Here is an 18,744-nt window from a genome sequence, read left to right on the forward strand (position 1 = left end):
TTCTTCGAAAGCGCTGACGTTCAGCTATTCCCAGTGCTCTGGTCCGGGCAGAGTTCTAATAAAAAATAATATTCCCTTGTACGCCTTGATTTTCGTCCCTTGCCCAGTGCACATCGGTGTCCGGGAGGCAATTAAATTGAAGAATGTCATAAATATGCGCATGCCAGAGCCCTGGGGCCGGGGGGCCGTTGTGAATATGCGCTCCACCAACATCAGAAATGAACGATCACATCAGAGGTGCTTGAAACCGGCACACATGAATCAGGGAAGACATGGGCAGTGAGTCTAGTGGATTCGTCGAGATAACGCATATTTCAGAGATGCCTTGTCAATTGGAGAGAGCAGGGCAACGTCGGAAACGATCCTGTCCGTGCTACAAGGCACCGGGGAGTTGAGACCCTACATTAACACAGTGTTATGCATGTATGTGCCCAGGGAACAGTACCTTACGTTGCACATTGGAAGGTGGTATGACAGAGTATGGCAACAAGGGCCCAACAGGGGGAAAGATGGCCATTCAAAGGGTCGTGGACAAGAAGGTGATCTTTCCGTGTGATACCAGGTGAATGTGTAATTCTGTTATGGTCCATCGGGTAATCACGATATTAGGCGTAACAGTCATCGCCCCTGGCACCAAGGGAGTTCCAATTGAAAGCGTTGGCTGGAGATAACTAGTTACCCGATAGTTCTGGTTCTGGCTTGGGAGAAGATGGCGCGACGGATTGGCGTTTTTTGTTTGCCATCAGACAAAGAAAGTCGATCAACAAAGCCGGATGGCCTGTGACCAAAGTCAGGAGCATTGAGCCGAAACCTAAATAAACCGTTATTTAAGCTTAAGATATACATGTAGGCAGAGATGAAGTTGCCCAGCCTGCGGACATCACGAAGGGGTCAGGCAAGAAGTTTGACCAGTCCAGGCCGTCATCATATTGTTATAACTAGCGGGACTTTCGCTGCCGTAGTTAGTTAACTAATATGTAGGGTGGAAATAGGGCCATTCATTCTCTAGCTGGAGCTCTGCTTTCCCATATGGTGCAGATAACAGACGGTTACGACGCATATTCGCCTTCATAGCAGGGAAGCTGAAAAATTCACCCTGAGCGTTCCGGGACAGCGTGCGGATTCCGGGCGTCGCAGTCCTGTCAGTAACGATGGCGTCTTTCATTGGCAGGCCATCCTCGTAACGAATTCGAGACCCTAGTAATTAGTTAGTGAATTAAACCAACAACGGTACACAGATAACTTACTGGTGGATCGTTGCATAGTGACATATGCCTGGCAGCAAGCCCCCTAGTCATAGTCCTCCGCTGATATAGCACCGGGCCAGCAAGCAAGACTCTGCGCAGCCTGCAAAAGCTCCTCAAGCTTTTCTTTCAGCCAAAGCTTCTGGCCCCGGCTCTGCCGTTCATTGGCACAGACTGACGCCGTGTCTCTGGGCGAGTGAGACCGCAGATGTTGGTTGCAGTGGAACATGCCTTGCATGGCCTTGATATACCCAGTCCTTTGCTGGCGGCATGTCTTCCCCGGCTTGTCTGATTGTTGCCATTGTATCCTTGCTGAATTTTGATACTCGGGGTCACCGTAAAGCCATGGGTGTGGTATAACTGGTTATCCTGCCTGGCCCCCTTGCGAGCAGGAACCTGTATGTGAAGCTGCATAGCTGCATGTATGTATGTATATACCCGGACCATCCAGCGAGACCGCTGCCCCGGAGACCAGCAGAGAGATCTCCGTCTTCCCTGCCCAGCCCAGAAGAGAGAACATGTCCGTTTGCTCTGGAGGGGCCCCCCAGTGCTCAAGACGATGCCCTCCACACAGATATCCCGCGTGTCGTTTCGTCCGGCATCTGTACGGCGGGCGGGCGTTGTGCGAGGTTCCCGCAGCGCCCTCCTGGCCTCCCTCTTAAGGGACGGCCGCCCCCAGGCCTTCAGTCTTGCTCCCGCTCCTGCTCCCGCCTGCCACCCTTCAGCAGTGTTGAGCAGGCCGTCGCCATGGGATTCAAGTCGGAGATCAAGCATGACCAGTCCTCAGAGGCCAACAGCCCAGCGGCCGAGGAGGCCGGCGAGAGCCTCTCCTCGATGCGCGGCGGAACGCTCCAGGACAAGCGCGACATGTATCGAATCGGCAACAGTCAGGAGTTGAACGTAGGCGACTCTTCTTCTTCGCCGTCTTCCTTGAATATCCAGCTGGCTAATTGTCTCCCCGTAGAGGAACTTTCGATTCGTCTCGGTCTTGGGATTCGCAGCTGTGCTGATGTGTACGTGGGAGGTTGTCATGATGTACGTTCAACAACACTACGAGATGACGGGGAAATGCACATAAAATACGGGACCGTGAGAGGCTGATGTCGCCCGTCTGTATACCAGAGCGAGCACTACTGGTCTAGTGAACGGAGGGCTGAGCGGCATGATCTATACCTACATCGGGGGCCTGTTTGGCTTCTCGTTTGTGATTCTGTCCATGGCCGAGATGGCGTCGATGTGAGTCTTCAACGAGCTTCTACCCACGCCAGGCCGCGAGTAGAGGGCCATGCTCATCATATACTCGCTTCTGCAGGGCTCCAACGTCTGGAGGACAGTACCATTGGGTCTCTGAATTCGCGCCGGCCAGCAGCCAGAGGTTCCTGAGCTATGTGACCGGCTGGGTTTGTGTGCTGGGCTGGCATACGGGCATCGCGGGCTGCTCCTACACAGTTGCGAACATGCTCGTCGGCCTTATTGCAATAAACAACCCGGGCTATCAGCCTGAGCGGTGGCATGGCACTCTGCTGATTATTGCGATAGCCCTCATGGCCATAATCTTCAATACCTTCTTTGCGCAGAAGCTGCCTTTCATCGAGGGGGTCATCCTCCTCGTCCATGTGTTCGGATTCTTCGCGGTCCTGATCCCTCTCTGGGTCCTGGCTCCCTTGAATTCAGCTGAGGAAGTCTTCCTGAATGTGGTCGATAGAGGGGGATGGGGAAATAATGGCCTCGCCTGTCTTGTTGGATTAGGAGCTCCCATCTATGCTCTTATTGGTATTGAACATATTCCCTTGAACTGGCAGGCAAATCACTAACCTGGCCTGGATTTATAGGGCCTGATTCCGCTGTTCATATGTGTACGCCTTCTCTTCTTACCTTCTGTTTACACCATTGAAACAACCAACTCAGTTCTACTGACTTCCTGGCGTTAGCCGAAGAAATCAAGGATGCTTCCCGAGTATTACCCCTGAGCATGCTTTGGACCCTCATTTTGAACGGAACCACCGGTTTGATTATGCTCATCACATACGCCTTTTGTGTGTATGACATCGATGCAGTCCTCAAAGACCAAACCGGCTTCCCCTTTATTTCCGTCTTCTTGCATGCCACCCAGTCTGTTAGGGCAACAACAGCAATGACATCCCTCATATTGGTCCTTCAGGCCTGTTCAGCCATCAGCAATGTTGCCACTACTTCCCGCCAGCTCTATGCATTCGCTCGTGACGGTGGCATTCCTTTCCCTTCATTTTTTGCCAAGGTAACTAGTTATAGCTTCACCCTCCCGTGGCATCCAAATGCGGACACGAAGCTCTATATATCACCGCCTCGCTGACAATACCTATCATATAGATTGATAAACGCTTTGTCGTCCCTCTCAACTCACTCTGTGTCAGTTTCTTCATCGTCTGCCTGCTATCCCTGATAAACATCGGGTCAACAGTTGCGTTCCAGGCCATCATATCCCTTGGTACTGCCTCGCTTCTGTCGTCGTACATTATCTCCATCTCCTGCGTTCGTCTCAGGCGCTGGCGCGGCGAGCCACTTCCACCGGCTAGATGGAGTATGGGCCGGTGGTCCAGCACGGTTGAGACCATAGCGATCCTCTTCCTTCTCATCGCCTTTAGTTTCTCATTCTTCCCGCTTGTCAGCCAAGTTGACGTGACAACTATGAATTGGAGCTGTGCTATTTTCGGAGGAGTGGTCATGTTCTCTCTGGTCTATTACATTCTGCATGCCAGACATGTCTACAAGGGACCAGTCACGCGAATAAGGCCGTGGGCAGAGGCAGCTCGGATCGAATAGTTGAGTGTAAAGGTTGCTGCTCCTTCTATCACTCCTTTAGCCTCTTCCTTCGCGCAGATAACTTGTTCACCCCCGTGGCTTGGCCATTTCATTCGTGGGCTTGAGGGGACTAGACTTATATGCACGAGATTTATGTAAATAAATGACGCCCCAAGATAATGATGGATGGTCTCTTTGCTTATACATAGAGAGTGGTGTTTAGCTGAATACACTGGCAGCTCACCTAAGATTTCAGCTTGCCAACGATTCGACTCATGCTCTTATACGGGGCAATGGCCGAGTCCCTGGTTGACAGGGGGGTCACGATAGTCAGAGTGAGAAGGATCAGGAGCGGCGTAGACTGAGGCTAAGCCTTGCCCGATACTTGGTGATTGGTTACCTACGATCTGAGCTGTTGGCTTTTGACTCATACAGGTCCAGGGGTTGATTCAATACAAAAAGCCTGAGGCCACGCAACGCTGCCAGGTGTCCCCATAATCTTCCCCCAGAACTTCAAATTTCGTTCACAAGCAAGCGTTCCAGGAATCATGGATTTCGATCTTCTATATGACCGGCCTGGGGGCGAGCCGTACCTGACTATACCCGGGCACCCAAACATCATCATCACTCCTCCACGGATCGAGGATGCCAGTGAGCTCATCGATATCCTCAACAATTTCGAGGTAGCAATATGGCTGCAAGGCCCTCCATACCCATACCCCGTGGACGAGGCAAGGCAATACCTGAGGACAGTTAGCATACCCAGCTCGCTGCAGATCAGAAAGGAAATAGAGGCACACAACAGTAGTGTTAACGGAGGCGGACATGGAAACGAGACAACAAACCGTTTCCTGAGTGGCTGTCCAGTGAATTCAATTCGGGAGATAGACCCAGAAACTGGCAAGGAATCCCTTATAGGCTGTATAGGTATAAGGAGAGACGACTTCTACGAGATCGAGGATGATGCGGCGCGAGAGGCAGAATTTGAAGCCAATGCTGCAAAGAAAGCTGGAGATGGAAGCATCATATGGGCGATGGGGAGTAAGTCTCTGCTTCATTATAAGCCCCCAAACAGGCCAAGAACGGTTTGAGCAATGACTGATAAAAATGTTGCAGACTTCCTTAGCCCATCCCATAAAGGACGTGGTATCACGACAATGGCAGCTAAGACTGTAATTGACTGGGGCAAGAAGCATATGAACATCAAGGAAGTCCGAGCCTCGATGTTTGATGGGAATATTGCCAGCCAAAGGGTGTATGAGAAGATTGGTTTCAAGCATATGACTACCAGAAAAGACGCCCTGACGAGAGCTGAAATAAAAGGAGGTGGGAAAATAACGATTCACGTTCTTACTTCGAAAGAACAGTGACGGGTGGGCTGCATTTTATTAGCTGTATCGTACATATGGGGAATCTATTGCTCAATGTGGTGCAAAAATTAAGCTCGGCTCGCTGATAATAAAAATTCTAGAAGCAGAGATACACGGAGTGAAACAAAATCTGATATAAAGGGTATATATATATGTATAATGTGATTGATAATGCCTGAAAGATACATATTAGTAACGGGGTTGCTGGCTGCTTTCATATTCGGGGGTTCTGACCTTGAAATTATCTGGAATTGAGCATCTGTACTTGAACTGGCTTAGTATTTGGCTAAATACACTCAGGTATTAGATTCCTAAAAAACTGTGATGGCGTATACGCTTGCTGGATATATGTGCATGTATATATTATGGCCGTCAAAGTAACGGACGATACATGGCTTCAGATCACGATAGGCAGTCTCCCGAAACTAGTCGTTGAGAAAAACCTAACGTTCCACGAAATTGTAATTCAAGAGGCTCGTGACTTGCGGAAAAATGGCAGGTCGTATCCTTATATGGACATCAAAGTAGTGAGGACACCACTTGGAACGTACGTCCTTATGAAGGTAGGTTCCAGATGAAGTTCAAATTAGCTCCTTCGAAGCCGGACCAAGCCTGATTGCCACCGTCTCCAAAAGGTGCCATTGAAGGATCAAAGGGCAACGATAACCAGTCATCGGCACTAATGTCATTTAATGAAGAGATCGGATCCTCAAAGACAGGATTATTAGGAACATCCATGGAGGAATTCATAGGGGCAGAGCAAACTCCTCCGGGAGAGTACTGCTGTACTTGAGCTTGCTGTAGAGGATGGGGCAATTGCTGCTGCTGCTGTTGCTGCTGTGGTTGTTGTGGCGATGCTTGTAGACCCTGAGTTGCAGGCGAAGCATTTTGAGCCTTTGGCAAGGGAGTAACAGAAGAAGGGCGAGTTGTTGACCGGCTGACTTTTGGATTCTTATTTGACAGCACAAAGCTTCTTCGTAGTCGTGAGAGCAGAGAGTCTAGCAGTGTTGCATATCGGGAGGCTAGATGGATGTCATCTAGCGAACTCGATCGTAGAGCCTGGATACTCTTCGTCAAGATATCAAGAGACTCTTGGAGTTTGGCATTACGGACGCCTAAACTTAGGGCCTTGAGGAGGAATATTGACGAGCTTGTGATGCGCAGGAATATTCTGACTGGAGAGAATCGAAGAGCCCCGTTTTCAGCGAGCGTGGTGACTTTCTGTAATAAGCTGCATGAGCCGTCAATCACCTCTTGTATGAACTCATAGTCAATTTCGTCCATGTTTGCCTGGCGAACGTCATCCATAACAACGTCGGGGTCTGATTCATTGAGTACACGCTCCACCACCGCTTGCATTCCGATGGAGTTGGTGTAGACTCTAACAAACTGGTACTCAATGAATATCATGTCACCGAAAGGCCGTGAAAGGTCTATTAATATGATTATTAGCGGAGTAAGGATGATATGAAGTGCGTCACACTTACGTTTAGAGTCCAGATGCTTCTGCCGCCATTGAGATAGCAATGGGCGGAAGTGATCTAGAAGCCCAATATACCGGCCACTATGCAACTGTTGTCGTGTGAATGTTGCAGAGGGAAAGAACATATCCGTAACGGATTTTGCCAACTTCGTCAACTCAATCCACGAGTTCATAAACGTCTGCCACTCGTCAATACCAGTATTGAGCGACGACGGGGCAACTATGGAATGGTTCAGGCTTTGCGGCATTAGGGACATGCAACCCAGCCTAGATGCTAGCTGGTTGATGAACACGTAAAGCAGCTGGCGTATACGATGGCGAGGGAAATTCATGGTTTCTTCAACCGGGAAACCCTGGTGTTCTCCTTCGGGGCTCGATATAAGGCTTTTAGCCCGTGAATCGTCCGTATCGAAGATTCCAAGTTCATGTGCTAGAGTTAGGCCAGAGCCAAGCAACATCCATGACATTCGATCAGAACGGCGTGCAGGCTCAATGACATCCTCCAGCCATCTACTTGATGCAGACACAGAGGAGTCTGGACTTGTCGAGTCATGGTGTTCTGGAGTATTGTCCATCATCAAATCTGAGTCCCATCCGTCACTCTCGGGCGGGAAATGTAGAGACCGGGGATGCCATTCAGACATTACTAACAGGGCCTCGATGGTCCCAACAGTGCGAGTCTTGGCCTTGGAGCCTTTCTCCTGGCCGAGCATTACGCGCATAATCAAATGTTGGCAGTGCTGCCAGAGCCTTTGATGGATGAAGAAGCCTCGGGACGCTCCGCCCACGCCGGGCAAAGTATGGTATCGCGATGAAATCATGAGAATAGTGCAGCATAGAACAGGCTCTTGGGAGATAAGCCAGTAGTGATTTCTATGATGGGAGTAAAAATGTGAAAGAATGGGAGATAGAGGAGCCATATTTTTGAAGAACCTGAGAACAGTTAGTCAGATAGTTAAGGGCAAGATAGGACTGCAGAGCAGGGTAATGACATACATATCAACATAAGTCACTGCCTCTCGGGATGAGAACCAGCCCATCTTAACAAAACGGCACTGATCCCAAACAGCCAATACATCTGGTTCGACGTGAGAGAGCTGCGTTGGGTCCGATGTGGGAGAACCTCCATACGAGGTAGTGGATGTTGGCGTATCGTAGGTGCGGATTCCTGCATGGGACTGGGTCTTTTGATGTTGCGAGTAGGGACGTTCCTGTCCTGTACCTGTACCTGCAGCAGCACTACCGTTAACATCATCCCCAGCACCACCTTCTTTGGACATGGATGGCCGCCGGTCAGTAGATTCGACATCAATCATTTCGTTGTCCTGTTCCTGCGCAGCAGCTTGGAAGAGAATGTTCAACGCATCGTTCCCACTCGACACGACAGTTCGCATGACCGAAGTATGTAGGCCATGGGAGCTACTTGACTGTACACCAGCATGAAGCCGATCTGATGAGCTGCCTCGATATTCGCGTCTATGGACGTTATTCGTGGTGGAAGAGGTCAAGACAGGTGATAAACTGCCGGTGCTGCTCATGTTAGCCGGTGTAGTAGGCGCAGCGCGGCCGACAGGGTCAAAATGCATGCTTGTATGCCCGCTAGCTGTGCTGGTATTGGAATTGGGAGCCCCTCCAGCCGCACCAGGTATGTTGTGAGCATGATGCCCCGTCGAGGAGGGTGTGTCCCCAGCATTCGATACGGAATAGAGCCCGTCATGAACCGATTGGTTCACCTGGTTGGCTTCCTCCGTATCCGCATCGGCACCGGCTATTTGCCCTGCGCCGGCATTTGTAGCGTTGGTAGTGGTAGCGGCAGTGGTGGTGGAGAAAGGGGCTGACGTCTCTGGCGCGGATGTGTTCGTAGTAGTATCTATATATAGAAGATTCAAGATGAGCGTCAGCCAGATACTCCATACATGTACGCAACACCATCCCCCAAACCCCAGCTGCACGACATTAAGATGTGCATTATGAGTCCCGCCTGTCCGCCCAACTCCCGCCGTTTATCCGCCCTCCGGCAGAAAAGAGAAAAAAAGAAACAAAACAAAGCAAAAACAAAAACCTGGGCGGAACGGCGGAAGGCGGGGAGGAAGGCGGGGAGGAGTGGCAGTAAGCAGTGGCAGGTGTAATAATTACCCTTCTTCTTCTTGCGCGCCCAGGCCCGGTCCTCGCTGAACTGGCAGTTCCGCTGCTCCCTGCGACATCGCAGACACGGCGGGCCTGGCGGAATCCCACGATCGTTGTTCCCGCCGAGCTCGCACTTCGCCTTGCGCTGGCGGCAGGACATGCAGGCCTTATACGTGCGCAGGAACTCTCTCCTGCTCGACGCCCGGCTCCATGTAGGCCGTTCGACCTCTGCACCCTCCATGCCTCACGTCTGGCCGTCCCGGCTCTCTCCCGACTCTCCTGCTGTGGTTCTCTCTCTCTCTCGCGTCCGATTTTTCGTCTCCCTTCCGTTTAAAGCTTCTTTTCTCGTCCGCTCGCTCGGGGTCGGCGTTCGTGCAGTTACGTGATGTGGTGTCGCCGTGCCTCAGCCCAGGTAACGACAGACATGGCGATGCTGGTGCTGGTGAGGTTGGCGATGCGAGGAGAGTCCAGTTGCTGACGCGCGCTAACCGGCCTCAAACGTCCCAGCGCTCCCCTTGGGCGGCTTTCCTTGCTACTTAGATCGGGGACTCACTCTGTGGGGGAAACGGCCGCAAGACGCCAGCCGCGGCCTCGGCAAGGGCAATCCCGCTGCTAGCCGAGCCAGTCAGACTCCGTCGCTTGGTCAGCAGCTTAGGTAATAGCCGAGAGGTTATTAATATATGACAAAGCAGATTACTCAGCATGAAAATCCGGGGAAGCAGAAGACGGCAAAGAAGCAAGAAGTAGGAATATAGGCTGGATTAGAAGAGGTAAGTAGAAGGACGGACAGCCTTGCAGCGCAAAGAAGAATATGTACAGTGAAAGGGAAGTTGGTTAAGAGGGTCCTAGTTGCGGACACGGATGGGGTGAGCCTCCGTGTTGAAGACAAACTTGTCCTTTCCACTACGGCTAATCTGCCAGTCGGCCTCTGCAGAAACAAGTTAGCCACGTTGAATCTGGTTATTAAGTATTTATTAGGAGGGAAAGGGAAGTTTCAAGGAAATAGCATACCATCAGAGAAAGCCAGGTAGGTGTACTTCAGAGTCTCGGCAAAGAAGAAGCTGGGCTGGCTGTCGGTCTTGGATCCGCCGTTGGCAGCGTTGACATCGCTGATGGAGGAGAAGCCGCTGTCCGTCTTGGTGGTTTCGCTGATGGCCACAAAGGCATCCCAGATCCATCGTTGATACTGTTTAGAGAGAGAAGAGAAGTTAGTCGAGACAGCAACATATGAATTCACATGCGTAGAATTACGGGTGTATATACCTTCTTGTCTCCAGTGACTCGGTAAGCGTAGTAGAAACTCTCGATGACCTCAGGCCTCAAGACATATCCAGAGCTGTTAATATAAAAGCCATACTTGGTGAAGAAGGAAGCCTGGTCGCTGGGGACGTTCTTCTCGTCCCAGCCGAAGGATTCAGGTCCGATCTTGGTCTCCGTACTGGCATAAGTCTTGTGGCAGCCATCAACCAGTTTCAGTCCGAATCGGGTGAATTCAGGTCGGTTTAGCTCTGGTCCGCCGAGGATGAAGTTGCCTCCATCAAAGCAAGCGAGGTGCTGGGAGCTCTTGACCAATGCTCCGTTTGCCCAGGCTCCAACAAATGTGGTGTCAGGGTGTAGCAAGGGGGAAGATTTCAAATGTTCAATTGTCGACTGGGCAGCCAGCACCCATCTATATATACATATTTATTAATACTAATTGGTTTAAAATGATACCGGATGCATGACTTCTTACCTATCTTTGTATTTTCCAAACGCGCTACGGTCGTAGACGTACATCTTGATCAGGTACTCGTAAAAGGAGTCATCACCGCCCTCCCAGCTGGCACTGGCACGCTCAAACTTGCCGGTCTGGATGTTGATGCTTCCTCCAACAAGACCGGGGAAGACCTCGTTCGACTTGGGTTGGGGGTTGAGCAAGTACTCCTCAGCCTTCTGGGCAAGCTTGCCGTACTCTTCCTTGTTGGTCAAGTCAGAGAGCCGTGTCCCTACGGGCGAGTCAGTTGGACGTGTGCCATAGGGATGTCACTTCGTATCAGACAAAATCTTACATTCAAGAACCAGAGTTCCGACCGTTGCAAGGCCGTTGCTTGTGGCGCCGTCCTGCATGAAACTATGTCAGCCTTGTCATGTCTCATACCATGTCAGTCAACGACTTACAGTAGTCTGCTTAGGAATGTTCAGGGTGTTTGAGGGAATGCCGGTGGTAGAGTTGAATGAGAATTTAAGGACATCTGCAAGCTCTACAGCCTTCTTGAGAAGGACATCGACTTTCTCGGGCTAGACAGAATAAAAGTCAGTAATTCTGAAACTTAAACCGCAGTCAATGGTGCGTCTCCATAGCTAAACAACAGTTGGACCTACATCTGCATTCATAGCTCCTGAATTCTTCAACAGGTCGTAACCAGATATCAAACCTCCTAGGTAGCGGATAGTTGTCTCAAACAAGCTGCAGAGATCGTCTGTCTTGCTGAAATCGATCTTGCTAATATGGTCCAGGATCTGGTTTACAACATCTGGCAATCCCATGATGATGGCAGTCGAAAGCGCATCAACTGGCGTGGCTCCCCAACCGTTCCTATCACATAATCATAAGCGAGGAGCGACAAATGGCGTTTGCTGTAGGTGATGTATGCGTATATAACAAAGGCAAAATAGGGTAATAGAATATCGTACAGTGGGTTGGATCCCTGGTTGGAGACTGGCCGGAGTTCGTCCATTGGGTAAGCGTAGGCCATATAACCCTTCCACGCATGGTTGAATGCATCTTTGATAGCTTGCGGTTTGTCCTCGTCGGCAAGATCGGCGAGGGCCACGAATCGATGCTGGTTCTGATTCATGGTAGGCAGGGCGAGGGAGGTGAGGGCGAGCGAGGAAACGCCCAGGAGTGATAGTGACTTCATCTTTGATTATGTCCGTATGCTCGGCGTCCAGTGGTATAATAAATGAGAGAACGAAAAGAAGAAGAAGATAGTAGGATCGCAAAAGAGGGACTCGACGATTATAATATATAGATGCAAAGAGGGAAAATAAGAAGAAAGCAACCCACTGTCTTGCTGACCATACGGGATATCAGGCTCAACAGCAGCAATCAGATATCATCCCATCACACAACCGGGAGATGGAGAAGGGGAGAGCAAGCCGAGGGCTCCTTAAACTCGAGATCCCTTGATCGACATGGAGCTCTTTTTCTTTCTTTCTTTTTCTTTTCTTCTTCTTCTGCTACTTTGCTTCTCCATCTTCTCCAAATCATAATAATATTATGAGGGTCCCTTTGCTTTGGGCGCCTCCATATCCACCAACCCCCGGCAGGAACAGAGCTTCATCCTGGCTCGCTCCTCACCTGCCCACGCAAAGGTNAAAAAAAAAAAAAAGAAAAAAAAAGAAAAAAGAAAAGGAAAAAGAAAAGCAGGGAGAGAATCCCTGGCCAACTAGCGTGTTCGCAGTGGAACTCCCAGATCTGCTTTCCATTACAGATATCACAGGTTGTTGGCTGTTAAACTAGTGTTAAGCTCCGCGCAGTCGGACCATCAGGAGATCTCAATTTCAGCCACTCTGGCAGTCATTTTTGGATGTGTATTCCATGTTTCTTTTCCCTTGCAGCGGTACCTCGGAGCAGAAACAATGGTCTTGTTGCCTGTTCCACGAGGTAATATGTGTATATATTGTTCCGAGTGATGGTTGATGCAAGGCAAGGCATCCCGGACGTGGTGCTCTCACAGAGTTGCCGGATATGTATCATATTATATCTGCTGCCGTGCTGCCAGGGACGGGAGAGACTGGCGGGTACACTCTGTCCTCGAGTAAGTATCTCGACTACTCCGTACGGAGTACTGGCTCTCTCATCGTCCACCAGTCCTTTCTCACACCGAGCAGCTCGCGCCAAAGCTGGTAGGGCGTCGCACGAAACAGATATCAGACGACCTGGGGATGCCGGCCCAACGAAGCGGTTTGCTAGTTGCCTCGACGGCCATCGTCACCCGCCGCCCATCTCGCCGGGGCTGGCTCCTTTGCCTATGTCACGGCCCCATAAGTTACGAGATGCAATTTTTGGTCTTGTTGTGCCTTTCTTTGCGTTTACCCTCCTTGCCCCTGAAAGTGATCAGCAGCTAGGGGGGAGGACACGCTTAGACGAGTAGCGAATAACAGGCGCTTTTCTTTTTTCCTCCCTGTTGCCTCCCCGTCAATGGGCTGGCTGGCTGTTGAACCCGAGGACAGGACCAGCAAGTTATGTGCAACATGGGGCCGGCTTGCCTGTTCCTGGTCCTTGACTCTGATGCTGCTGGGGAGCGAAGGGCGAGACCAGGACGTAGTTAGTTAATTTAACCACCGTGTCTCGCTTTGCCACGAACTATCCACGGCGACAGCATCTCTACCAGCGCCGGCGATGTGTATACTACTTGCTGACCGACATCTGACCCCCACAAACGACCGCCAGCAAGCATGTTGCATGTCTCGTGATGGCGTGATGGCGTGAAGGCGGGATCCTCAGGGCTGTGTCTCTCGTCCTTGGGGTGGATCTAACTCCAACGCACACACATATAGTATGCATTATTCGAGCATCACCACCACCACCGGAAGAGACGAAGACGCCTGCCCCTCCCCCCCGACATCTCGGCCATGAGGATGGAGAAGAGAAGATTATCAGATAACTAGTTTAACGTGCCCGGCATGGACACTGACTCGCTGCAGCAAGGGTCAACAGACCCATTTTAGGCCCTTCACTAACTACGGCACTGCTCTGGTCTTAAACCGCCTGATATACTTATATCGAGCAGGCCGGCAGCCTCACCAGAGTTTAGCGAGTTATGTATGCGGTCCTCCCTCCTAGGCTGCCTCTCCAGGTGAGTTGGCCTCTGTTTACTCCGTACCACTTCCCTGTCAATGGCGAGATGAAATCATACTTGTATAGAGCACACGGGTGTGCCCAAGACGACCGTTCTCTTCCTCGGCCAGGTGCCGCCTGGAATCAATCACAACTTCACCGTCAAACTTCTTTCGTCCCCTTTGTTCGTCCTTGCTCAGGCCGCGATGGTTGTGTCGAGCCAGTGATCGCCAGTGATCACACGCTTGAAATCCATCACTCTATTGTCAACGAAGCCACGCCTGGCCTCCACCGCTCTGCCGCTGCTACCGATGGCCATAATGGCTCCTTTGTTGACGGGAGCGTTATACATGCATGCATGCATAGGTAGTTACCCCGCTCAGATGTCCGGGGAATACTTGACGTAGATGGCTGAGAACAGTGCAGTCGGTCAAAAAGAAAAAAAGGAGCTCTGCCGTCTTCCTACCAACTGCTTGATACACTACAAGAGGACCTCGGCGGTGGACCCCAGAGGGGGACAAGCAGTGCGGGGTGGGAAGCATATGCTTGTATACATGTATACAGCAATTAAACATACTGATGCATTTAGAAAGGCACGGCCTGGTCTCCGGATCCCAGTTGCGGACTTCCCTTCCCTTGCCCATACTTTAGGGCCCAGGTGGGAGGTTGACGGGGGGTGCAGACGGGTCTATCAAGTGACTATCATGTACCGGGGGCCTTGAGGTTAAGTATGCACGTTTTTCTTGTTACCGTCTTTTTGCATACTACTCTATCTTATAGATCTATAGCCGAGGACTCTTTGCCCGGTTGTACACCCAGTTCATGGAGGTAAAGTGCCTTGGTACAAAATGCAACTCTAGTTCTTTGACTAAATTCCTCTCACGAATCACTAGCAGGTCACACAGAAAAGTTGGGGAAATGGGGAGAAACAGCCTAGGCGGCGGACGAGGGGCTCACACTTGTCTAACTGTTCGTCCAACCGGCAGGCCAAAGGGATACCCATCGCTATCCTGAAGTTTTGCGAGTTCTAACAACCGTCGAACAACCTATCATGTTGGCGATGGCTTCTTCGACCGTTTAAGCATAATTTGCCTAGTTATGCGTGTCTCCGATTCAAACTCTTGGTTGATCTTTAACTTATTGCTATCGATTGTATGGAGTAATTCTAACACACAGCTGAACATCTAGAAGAGAACTAGTCTTAACAGTTCATTCGTGTCTGTTTCATATCACATCCTTCTGTCTAACAGATACCCCTTTATCGGCGCGTACGCCCGTTAGATTACGACCTATTTTATAGGTGCTATCGGGTCAGCCACGCCTTACAGGCGGCATTAAAACCTTGACTAGTTATCTGATGGCCGTATTTCAGGCAGCTATCATCAGCCAGGATAGACCCTTGGTTAACTAACTCTCTTATCGATCTGGACTCTTAATTCAATTTGTTATCAAGGATAACAAATGCTATCAGGCACCAGGTTGACGTAATAGTCACAAATGCATGAAGAAGATCCCCTGGGCCGAGATACATCTTTGTTTTGATCATAGGGATGCCCTTTTGCCCTTTTATTTATTGCGTATACCCGTCGAGCTGCCCTAACCCATGTTCTCGTTCGTCTTTGCCGAATGATTGTAGGGGAAGGTACGCGAGGTATTCTGTGCGTCATACCTTTTTGGCCACAATACCCTTCAATAGCTAGCTTTTAGAGGAGGCAGGCGACCATCTCTATAGAACACTCCTATGCAGAATCTATTTCTGTGTGGGGAGGATATATATTGTGCTATGAAAGGGTCCATCCAGCCCTGGTACCTGGTAGAAGTACGAAACGTTTTTGATCGAGTTCGACGTCGACGAGATTTGTCAATCAGTAACTACTTGATTATCTTCGGGTAACCCAGGAACTAGTTAATTATGCGGTGGAAACGGCGGTGCAAGGGAGATGGCCACGAATCAACAACCAGAGGCCCCAAATAGCAAGCTCACTGTAAATTAACTACCGATATATCCTGGCATATAGCATGTATATATATATCTGCGTGTCATTCTATCCTACCTATCTGTATCTCAATAATAATAACACTTTCTCGCTTCCTGCTTGGCGGCTAATTAAGGCCGGGCAAGTGCCGCAAAAGCTTAAGTTCCTTATCTTTATCTAGTTATCTAGTTAACTAAATCTAATCTAAGTAGTTAAAGTTAACTACCCCACCGACGAAGTTTGCATGGGAGTCATAACTATTAAACTACTGCTGACGAGCTCCAGCCGTGCAAGTTCAACCACAGCAGAAGAAAAAGGGAGTCAAACGGAGGTAGAGAAGAGAAAGAAATAGACGGTCGAGAGGCTTGCCTACCAGATATCCTCCTTCTGAAGCCAACAGAGACACTGCAACTGCACTAGTTAAAGATGGCGCTGCCATTCCTGCTCTCCCATACACCCGAGTCGAGCTCCACGGAGGGCCTCAGCCTTAGGCAGATCTCGTACTTCGGCAGGGTTCTTATAAAGCCATCGAGCGTCGACTTCGCTCTCTCCTTTGTCCGAGATAGCTTCTCCTTGCTGGATGTCTGCATTGATGCGACAGCCTTCACGGATGTGGCAGACATCGTCGACGTTCTCAACACTGGAGCAATCCTTGCCTTTGTAACGCTTGACCAGCTCCAGACGCTTTCAAGAGAGCAGAGTGTCCCTTCGTCACGAATAGTGGTGCTCGTATCATCTGCTTCTGAAGTGCTTGAATTGAAGAAGTGGGTGGCTGAAGATGCTGAGCGGAAAGAGATTGGCGTCAATTGCGCTTCGTCCGAGGCATTGGATACTGTTGTATCCGAATTGTCAGACGACTCTTCCGTTAAGACGATCTATAGGTCCAACGATGGCTCAACAAGTCAGACGGCCCTCCTGACTAGCGAGCAGGAGGGTGTTGTTAGCATTATTCCTTCTGCTATTCTGTCTGCAGAGAAAGAAGAGCTTTCACCCGCAAAGTTCCTGGTTGCTGGAGCTGTTCCAGATAGCAACACCGGGTTATATGCTACCACTGTCACAGATGAGCGTGGAATCTCGCTAGGACTTGTCTGGAGCAGTGACAAGAGCGTTGTTGAAGCCATTAGGACCGGAACTGGGGTGTATCAGAGCCGGAAACGCGGACTTTGGTACAAAGGAGCCTCGAGTGGTGACACCCAGGAACTTGTCCGAGTTGGCTTGGACTGTGACAATGATTGCCTTGTCTTCGTAGTTAGACAGAAAGGGAGAGGTCAGTCTGCTATTTTATATTCTGTTCGAGCTTAAACTGATATTTAAGTGTATAGGCTTCTGTCACCTCGGAACTGCTAGCTGCTTTGGGGCATATAATGGCCTTTCCCGCCTACAGCATACCCTGCAAACTCGGAAAGAAAGTGCACCCCCTGGATCGTATACCTCTCGTCTATTCAATGACCCCAAATTGTTGGAAGCCAAGATAATGGAGGAAGCGGAAGAGTTATGTCAAGCGTCAGAAAAGGAAGAAGTTGCCTCTGAAGCTGCCGATTTGATTTACTTTGCTCTTACAAAGTGCATTTCCTCTGGCGTGTCTCTTGAAGATGTCGAGAGAAATCTTGACCTAAAGAGCCTAAAGGTGAAGAGAAGACAGGGGGATGCAAAACCTGCGTGGTCTGAGAAACTTGGCCTCGCCTCTACCAAGGGGGGTTCCGGAGAACCAGCCAAAGAGGATGCTAAACCCAAACCTCCAGCTGCAGAAGCAGATGGAAAAATTACAATGAAATGTTATTTCACTGCATCAACTCCACCAAAGGTCGTCCGAGAGGCTCTCCAAAGGCCTTCCCAAAAATCCAACGATGCAGTTGTCAACCTCGTTCGCCCCATAATTCAAGATGTTCAGCAGAATGAAGATGCAGCAGTGCTCAAGTATACCCACAAATTCGAAAAGGCTACCTCCTTAACATCACCTGTGCTGCTTGCTCCTTTCCCTGAAGATTTGATGAAATTGTCTCCCGAGACTAAGGCCGCCATTGACGTCAGCTACGAAAATATCCGGCGCTTCCACGCCGCCCAGCAAGATGAAAAGCCGCTATCTGTTGAAACCATGCCGGGAGTAGTCTGCTCACGCTTTGTCCGTCCCATCGAAAAGGTTGGCTTGTACATACCCGGAGGCACGGCTGTACTGCCTTCAACCGCACTTATGCTAGGCGTTCCTGCCATGGTTGCCGGATGCAAGAATATTGTATTTGCATCTCCGCCACGCTCCGACGGCAGTATCTCTCCAGAGATTGTATACATTGCCAAAAAGGTCGGAGCTGATAGCATTGTGCTTGCTGGTGGGGCCCAGGCTGTTGCAGCCATGGCCTACGGCACCGAAAGCATTACCAAAGTAGACAAGATTCTCGGCCCAGGAAATCAGTTTGTAACAGCTGCCAAGATGTTCGTGTCAAACGATACTTCTGCCGGCGTGGGTATCGATATGCCCGCAGGACCTAGCGAGGTCCTCGTTATCGCTGATAAACACGCAAATCCTGTCTTTGTTGCGTCAGACTTACTCAGTCAAGCAGAACACGGCGTTGATTCTCAGGTTATACTTATCGCGGTCGACTTGAACGAAGCTGAGCTCAAGGCCATTGAAGACGAACTTCACTCACAAGCCATGGCTCTACCACGAGTAGACATTGTTAGAGGATCAATAGCCCACTCCGTGACCTTTGTTGTCAAAAATGTGGAGGAGGCCATGACTCTGAGCAACGAGTATGCCCCTGAGCATCTGATTCTCCAACTCAAGAATGCAGCAGATGTTGTTCCGCTTGTGCAAAATGCCGGAAGTGTCTTTATTGGTGAATGGACTCCTGAAAGTGTTGGTGACTACTCTGCTGGCGTCAACCACTCCCTACGTATGTATCCTCGCTTTTTAAATCTGTTTCTAATGTCCACAATAGCTAAT

General features: G+C 50.1%; 6 protein-coding genes across 6 annotated transcripts; 4 read left to right on the top strand and 2 right to left on the bottom strand.

Annotated features, from left to right (window-relative positions):
* Positions 1-1,664: 1,664 nt before the first annotated feature.
* On the top strand, positions 1,665-3,058 carry TRV_06262 (uncharacterized protein; the record flags this gene model as incomplete). The annotated part of the gene is made up of 3 exons (XM_003019658.1): positions 1,665-2,257; positions 2,367-2,480; positions 2,557-3,058. 3 exons carry the CDS (start codon positions 1,665-1,667, stop codon positions 3,056-3,058), a joined length of 1,209 nt encoding a protein of 402 aa, XP_003019704.1.
* Positions 3,059-3,216: 158 nt separating this feature from the next.
* TRV_06263 (uncharacterized protein) lies at positions 3,217-4,046 on the top strand (the record flags this gene model as incomplete). The annotated part of the gene is made up of 2 exons (XM_003019659.1): positions 3,217-3,501; positions 3,594-4,046. The coding sequence occupies 2 exons, from the start codon at positions 3,217-3,219 to the stop codon at positions 4,044-4,046; spliced, it is 738 nt and encodes a 245-aa protein (XP_003019705.1).
* Positions 4,047-4,573: 527 nt separating this feature from the next.
* TRV_06264 (acetyltransferase, GNAT family) lies at positions 4,574-5,395 on the top strand (the record flags this gene model as incomplete). Its single annotated transcript, XM_003019660.1, has 2 exons — positions 4,574-5,066; positions 5,142-5,395. 2 exons carry the CDS (start codon positions 4,574-4,576, stop codon positions 5,393-5,395), a joined length of 747 nt encoding a protein of 248 aa, XP_003019706.1.
* A 555-nt stretch (positions 5,396-5,950) lies between these two features.
* On the bottom strand, positions 5,951-8,810 carry TRV_06265 (uncharacterized protein; the record flags this gene model as incomplete). Its single annotated transcript, XM_003019661.1, has 3 exons — positions 5,951-7,811; positions 7,875-8,748; positions 8,795-8,810. The coding sequence occupies 3 exons, from the start codon at positions 8,808-8,810 to the stop codon at positions 5,951-5,953; spliced, it is 2,751 nt and encodes a 916-aa protein (XP_003019707.1).
* A 1,040-nt stretch (positions 8,811-9,850) lies between these two features.
* On the bottom strand, positions 9,851-11,905 carry TRV_06266 (uncharacterized protein; the record flags this gene model as incomplete). The annotated part of the gene is made up of 8 exons (XM_003019662.1): positions 9,851-9,933; positions 10,017-10,191; positions 10,269-10,674; positions 10,738-10,990; positions 11,054-11,105; positions 11,163-11,282; positions 11,367-11,580; positions 11,679-11,905. The coding sequence occupies 8 exons, from the start codon at positions 11,903-11,905 to the stop codon at positions 9,851-9,853; spliced, it is 1,530 nt and encodes a 509-aa protein (XP_003019708.1).
* Positions 11,906-16,229: 4,324 nt separating this feature from the next.
* On the top strand, positions 16,230-18,694 carry TRV_06267 (uncharacterized protein; the record flags this gene model as incomplete). The annotated part of the gene is given in 3 exon segments (XM_003019663.1): positions 16,230-17,070; positions 17,126-18,637; positions 18,657-18,694. Coding segments are annotated over 3 exon segments (2,391 nt in total), but the record flags the coding sequence as incomplete, so codon positions are not given.
* Between the last annotated feature and the right edge of the window lie 50 nt (positions 18,695-18,744).

The sequence above is a fragment of the Trichophyton verrucosum genome, assembly GCF_000151505.1.
Source record: "Trichophyton verrucosum HKI 0517 chromosome Unknown contig00686_1.f1.exp, whole genome shotgun sequence".
Lineage (NCBI taxonomy): Eukaryota > Fungi > Ascomycota > Eurotiomycetes > Onygenales > Arthrodermataceae > Trichophyton > Trichophyton verrucosum.